Source organism: Oreochromis aureus, linkage group 23, assembly GCF_013358895.1.
Source record: "Oreochromis aureus strain Israel breed Guangdong linkage group 23, ZZ_aureus, whole genome shotgun sequence".
In the NCBI taxonomy this organism is placed as follows: Eukaryota; Metazoa; Chordata; class Actinopteri; order Cichliformes; family Cichlidae; genus Oreochromis; species Oreochromis aureus.
In genome coordinates, this window is record NC_052963.1 from 14,920,867 (window position 1) to 14,927,250 (window position 6,384).

The 6,384-nt window shown below is 36.4% G+C and overlaps 1 protein-coding gene across 1 annotated transcript; it reads right to left on the reverse strand.

Annotated features, from left to right (window-relative positions):
- Positions 1–1,099: 1,099 nt before the first annotated feature.
- LOC116323116 lies at positions 1,100–2,938 on the reverse strand. Its single transcript, XM_031743376.2, has 5 exons — positions 2,715–2,938; positions 2,290–2,610; positions 1,985–2,099; positions 1,553–1,580; positions 1,100–1,471 (listed from the first exon to the last, which is right to left on the reverse strand). The coding sequence occupies exons 1-5, from the start codon at positions 2,782–2,784 to the stop codon at positions 1,322–1,324; spliced, it is 684 nt and encodes a 227-aa protein (XP_031599236.2). The 5' UTR covers positions 2,785–2,938; the 3' UTR covers positions 1,100–1,321.
- Positions 2,939–6,384: the final 3,446 nt, after the last annotated feature.

The window sequence follows — 6,384 nt, forward strand, 5'->3', positions numbered from 1 at the left end:
TTTACATCATCTGGTTCTTGCCAGAGTTACATTTGTCTTGCTTATTGTTCTTACCAAGTCTTTTACAACTTAAAGAAGAAAATGCTGTATTTAATGAATTGAAGTCAAACAATGCCACCTTGTGGACAATAGACCAAACTACACCTGGTCTAGTGTTTAAAAAAGATTGTCCTATTATGCAGCACTTTAGCCAGTTAAATAAATAAATTGTTACTGCATTTTTTTTCAGATTGTTTTCTGTTTTGAAATGTCTGACAAGCTCAGTGACGACCTTTTTCTTTTTAAATGACAGTTACAGGCATGGCTCTGACCTCTAAACATGAAGCTTTTAGCTTTGTTATGTATGTAATTCTGCCACAAAAAAGAGAATCTGATTAAAAATGCTAAAAATGTTAAGATTTGCATTTGACTAATTTCTGTTTCTCACATCTCCTCAGACTGCACTTGGCTTCCTCATAATGTGCACTGAGGAACTGACAATCCAGTCCAGACCCTGTTTGAGACCTTTTATGGTTAAGAATGTGTCACATGTCATATTAAAGAGGGGTACTGAAACTGGGTACATCCTGGTGCAGAAGTGATTGTTTATTAGTTTGATTTATTTTGGAGTTATCGTGTAGTTATTTTTCTTTTGTTCTCTAGCTAAATTATTTTTCTTAGTTTGAGTTTTCAGTAGTTTGGCCAAACAGTTTGCACAGCAAACATGGACTGTTGACCTGTTTAAGAGCCTGTTATTTCTGCCCTCAGAGACTCACATTCTTTACAAGTATCTCATATCAGCACTTGCAGATGGCCCAAGCAATGAAGCCATGATGTGGATCTGGTTTATTCAGTCTAATGAGAAAGACCAGAACATTAACTATCCTGAAGGATATGTATCTGTCATTACATTTAATCATCTTAGTTCTCAAAACAAGATGAATTCTTAAGACGTCCGACTTGCTAGTTCCTCAAACTTACATGAAAGCGGTCACAGTGAATAAAGCAAAAGGGATCTGAAATTGTTGAATTTTTCTTGACTATATGAGTTTAGTCATATGAAAACTCAGAATTTACAAAGTTCTCTCTTCTGCATTAAAAAAAAGAAAAACACAACAAATGATGGATAAAGTTTTACTGCAGTTTGTAACAAAATATTTACATAAAAACACAATACTAAAATGCTAAGATGATAAAAAGAAATCGTGTTTAGATATGAAATATTTGACTATTTCCGCTGATTCTGGTCAGTTCTTTATTTGTCAGTCATATTGCAAATGATGCCACCCTGTGGTGAATTTGCCAAACTACAATTGTCAGTGTTGAAAAATGTGATATAATATTATTGTACTCCTGCGTAGACTGTCTCAACTGTGTCTGCTGACACATGTGAACTGTTGGTATTCTGTTTAGAGTCGTGCATTTTAACAGTTGAATAAAGACCACTTTCCCTCCGTATGTAGGTGCTGTACGGCTCAATGTCCTCTGACCCCTGCAGAAGCAAATATGTTTAAAACATTAAGGTTACATAAACAATATAAATGACTAAAAAGTTACATCTTTTGCTCAGTACCGTGTTTTGAGGTCTAGGAGATGGTTTTCTGTAAGAGAAACACAAAAACAAACATGATTTTGATCATCAGTCGCTGCATCATGTAGCTCGTTTTAATGGGGGCAACAGGAAATGAAAGTCACTGTGTTCCTTCAATGGCTCATATGAAACTTGAAGAAAAGAAATTGTTTATAGCAGTGGTGCACTTCCATTAATACGATAAATACATCTGATAAATTATTAGCAGGCAGCTAATTGACTTTAATCTACTTAAACATGAGAACAGTAGGGCAAGGTCGTGCTGAAGAAGATGTTAAGTCAAAATGAACTTAAGCTAAAGTGGATTAACCAAAATGAAAAGAGCAAAGAGAATCACATGTTTTAAAGTTATGAAGTGTGTTAAAAGGTAAATCATGAAACATATGAAACACAGCTGTGACAGTGGTTTCTCACCTCTGGTGCAGTCGTGCGTGAATAAATCCAAAGATAACTAAACTCACAATGATGAACACGGTTACAGAAATCAGTGTAAGAGGAACTGTTTCTGTTCCAGACCTGCTGCTTAGTTCTTTATGAGGAGAAAAGCAGTTGTTAGAAAAATTGACGTAGTATTTGCATTACTAGTGAACAAAGGCTAAGTGTGATGTATGACTATTGACCTCAAAGTTAACAAATCCTGAAGGTCACCTTGTAAAATCAGTACAGACTTTATATTGCTAAAATATTTATGGTTAAAGAAGAACAGAGTTGTTGTTTACCTTGTTTATCTTCCACAGTGACATTAAGATGGAGAATTTTTGTTCTTCCAGGAGTTGTACACTGACAGGTGTAGCTCCCACTGTCCTCTGATGTTAAATTGATCAGGTGGAGAAACACAGTCTGATTTTCTTTCATCAGTGTGAACCTGGAGTCACATTTGTGTTCAAAGCCCCGTGTATATTCATACAGCAGACTACAATTTTCTCCTCCACTTCTCTGAGTTCTGATCGTACAAACTATTAGCGTGATGATCTTCTGTGTTTCATTGGTGCATATTTGAGTGACATCTGGTTGCTTCCCAATTGTTTTCACAACAGTATCTGAAATCAGTAACAATAATACACACAGTATCAATGATTTAAACCAGAGGCTGGAGTATCATTAAAAAATAAATGTTACATTATGAAAACAGTTTTTACATTACCTCCTCCCAAATCTTGTGAGCATGCAGTTAGTGGTAGAAGCAGAATTAAGCACAGGTTTAATGCATCCATGTTCACCAATATGTCCGATTTGCAGTGTAAGTGCTGCTGATAGTGCAGAAGATGACGTACTGAAGAAAGGAGGACAAACAGCGTCCTTCATAAACCTCAAAGTATCAGCTCTCATGTGTCTTGCGTACTTCTTGTGCGAACACTTCTCAAAAGGAAGTGCACCTACAACACTGCTTCTGCTTTCATATTAAGACACTCTAAAAGTGAAACACTGAGTGGTGTCATGTCCAAAAAAAGAAAACACAATAACTTTTAAACCGAAGTTATTTTTTGCTTTTAGTCCAACTTATAATTTACTTTACAAAAGCAAAGGACTGAAGAGCAGAAAATCAATGATGTTGGTGATTGTTGTTATCAGTGATTCAAAACTACAACTCATTTAAATTAACACAAGCTATTGTACTATTTATATAAATCAGCACACCTGCTGTATATTTCATATTTATGTTAGCTGACCTGCTTCCCATGTTTTTTTGGCTCCTGACTCCTGCCTGGAGTTGTGTTCATAAAGAAGCAGGTCACATAATGTTACAGCAGGTTACACTCCTCCTCTGCTCCTCTGTGGTGACGTTCAGATTATCAGTGTGATATTCAGTGTTTCATATTCGAGTTTGCTGAGCTAACAAGAGTCTCTGTCATAAGTCAGTTACTTTTAATATGAAATACAATGTAAATAAGCATTATATTTCAGTTAATTGTTTGAAAATGAAGCACGTCTTTCATTTTCCTAGAAAAACAGAAAATATTCATTCCTCAACTTTATAAATAAAAGCTGTTTTCTGCTTTTCTCTTATTTAAGCTTTGTGTGTTTGATTTGGCAGACTTTTTACTGCCAAATTGCCACATTGGCCCTTTTTCGACGTGGCATCAAAGGGATTTCTGTCTCCTCCTGGGATCAAACCTATAATCTTTCACTTAGAAGAAATATGTGCAAACTACTGCACCAAAAAATATGGACATTACCATCACAAGTAAAGCACACAGTGTCATATTGGTTGGAAGACTTGTGCCCTCTCAGACACCACATCCTGTGACTACTTAAACCACAAATTCTCACTGTGTCTAAAAAATGAAGTGTATGGATCTGCAAGATTTTTTGTAGGGAAGCCTAGAAGTAAATCAGTGAGTAAGCACAGAAGAGAGGAGAGAAATGTAGTGTTTTTTAAAAGGTTATTAGTTTATAAGCAACATTACGCACGGCCTTACAGGAAGAGCCCTCTGGAAGGACATTATGTAAACAGAAAAAACAGTTTCATTCAAACTGTCAGTCCAAATTTAAAGGGTTTGATGGTTTAAGAAAAGACAGCCTGTGTTTGAAAATGAGGAGTAATCACGCAACAATTTGAGACATGCATCAAAACTATGCAGGAAATTAGGCTTTTAAAACCACTTGAAGCCATGATCAAGTGCAACGATGAGTTCCAGTCAGAATAGCAACATAATATGATGAACAATCTATACACCACCATCAAACTGCACAAAACATTGTAAAATTCTATTGAATTTGAAAATCTCTAAAACCCATGTGGAAGTTTCAAAGCCCTTGCTTTTCATATCTATGTTGACCTGAGGGTTGTTTTCATAGGTTTTAGAATTCTGATTCATTTCCTGATTATGCAGGCAGAGAGTTTCTGTTCTGCTTGCTCAGTCTGTCTTAGTGCCGTGTTGATGTTGAACCGAGATGATAGTTTTGTAGCTAATATATGTTGGCTGCTGAAGGATTGTGTAAAGGTTATCTCTCACAATAAAAAGTCATACTGCATAATTATATTAATACATTTTTATCTTATAATTATATTCCCAGCTGGATAAAAACATTTGAATATTTTGATTTTAAACTTCCTGTATTTGTTTCCACTGTTTTTTTTTTTTAATTTGCCATTAAAAAACAAAAACAAACAAAAAAAAAGAAACCTCAGCTAACACCCTGAAATAGAAATGGATATAAAACATAGAAGTGGATATGTTTTTGTTTTTTTGAAGTTACTCTCACAGTGCTGTCTCATGAACAGATAATCCAGATGTTTCTGACCTAGAGCATCCACTTGGGATAACCTGTGACTTTTCATTGTGTACATACATCCTAGAATAACTCCAGTTACGGATTCCAACAGCTGAGCCAACCAGATAAATGGAAACAAATTTCTGCTGAACCCCTAGCCTCTAAAATATTTAAAAGATTGTTTTTCCCCTCAGAAAAATTTACTTGAATCTATACAGTATATAAGGAAACATTGTGATAATAGTTTAATCTCATATTACATCATCTGCAGTTAACACAAATCATAAATTACATCTATCATACAATTTACAGTTTCTATTGAAATTAAACTCTTAATGTAGCCACAAATATAATAATTATACACAGACAGATTGAAACAGGTGCAGTTTCTTGTATAAGTGAGGATGTCCTGCTATTTCAAATATACAGTTGAGGCCAAAATTATTAGCCCCCATTCTGAAATTAGAGAACACTCTTGATTTTAGTGTGAAAATGACCCTTAACAACAAGTCTGTTTTGTATAGTGTATCTGTTTCCAAAATAACAATGTCCACTAAGTTTAATTAGGATATTTTATTGATACACCGAGTTAAAACAAGAAAGGGCAAAAATGAGACATTCAAAATTATTAGCCCTATGGCCATTAATAGTCAATACTGTACAACTGACAACAATCTCTTAGAGTAGGTCTTTACTAGGTTGGCACAGGTCTCCTGAGGGATTTTGCCCCTTTCCTCCATTGCAAATTGTTCTAGCTGCTCCAAATTGAATGGTTTCCAAGCATGGACATTCACTTTGAGCACTCGCCACAGATTCTCAATAGGATTGATGTCTAGGCTCTGTGTAGGCCACTCCAGGATCTTGGTTTTGGCATCCTTGAGGAACTGTTGGACTAATTTTGATGTATACTTCTGGTCATTGTCTTGTTGGAAGACCCAGCAATGACCTAAGCCTAGACTATGAGCAGATTTCTGCATATTCTCCTTCAAAATGTCAACATAATTTCTTTTTTCATGATGCCATGCACCCGAAGAAGGCTCCCTGTGCCTGAGGCTGCAAAACAGCCTCACAGCATGATGTTCCCAACTGTGTTCCTGGTGTTGAAGGCCTGTGCCTTTCTTCACCAAACATAAGCAACAACTATGTGCTGAAACAGTTCCAGTTTAGTCTCATCAGCTTAAAGCACAGACTTCCAAAACTCATCTTTACCTTTCAAATGTTCACGGGCAAACCTCAGTCGGGCTGTGATGTGCCGCTCTTTGAGTAAAGGTGTTCTTCTGGGATGATGCCCCTGAAGTCCACCATGATGAAGAGCTGTAACAACTGTGTTCCTTGAAACATCAACTCCAGAAGAGGCCAGGTCAGTAACAATTGTCTTGGCAGATGTCCGCGGTTCCCTGCTGACATCTGTGACTATTTCCTCTCCAGAGTTCTTGAAATCTTGTGCTTATGGCCACGGCCAGGTTTGCTTCTTACAGAATTTGTCTCCTTGTACTTGGCAATGATGCAATGTACAGCATTTCTAGACACTGTGAATCGCTTGGAAATGGCAATGTAGCCTTCCCCCTTATCATGAGCCTGTACTATCTTTTTTTTCT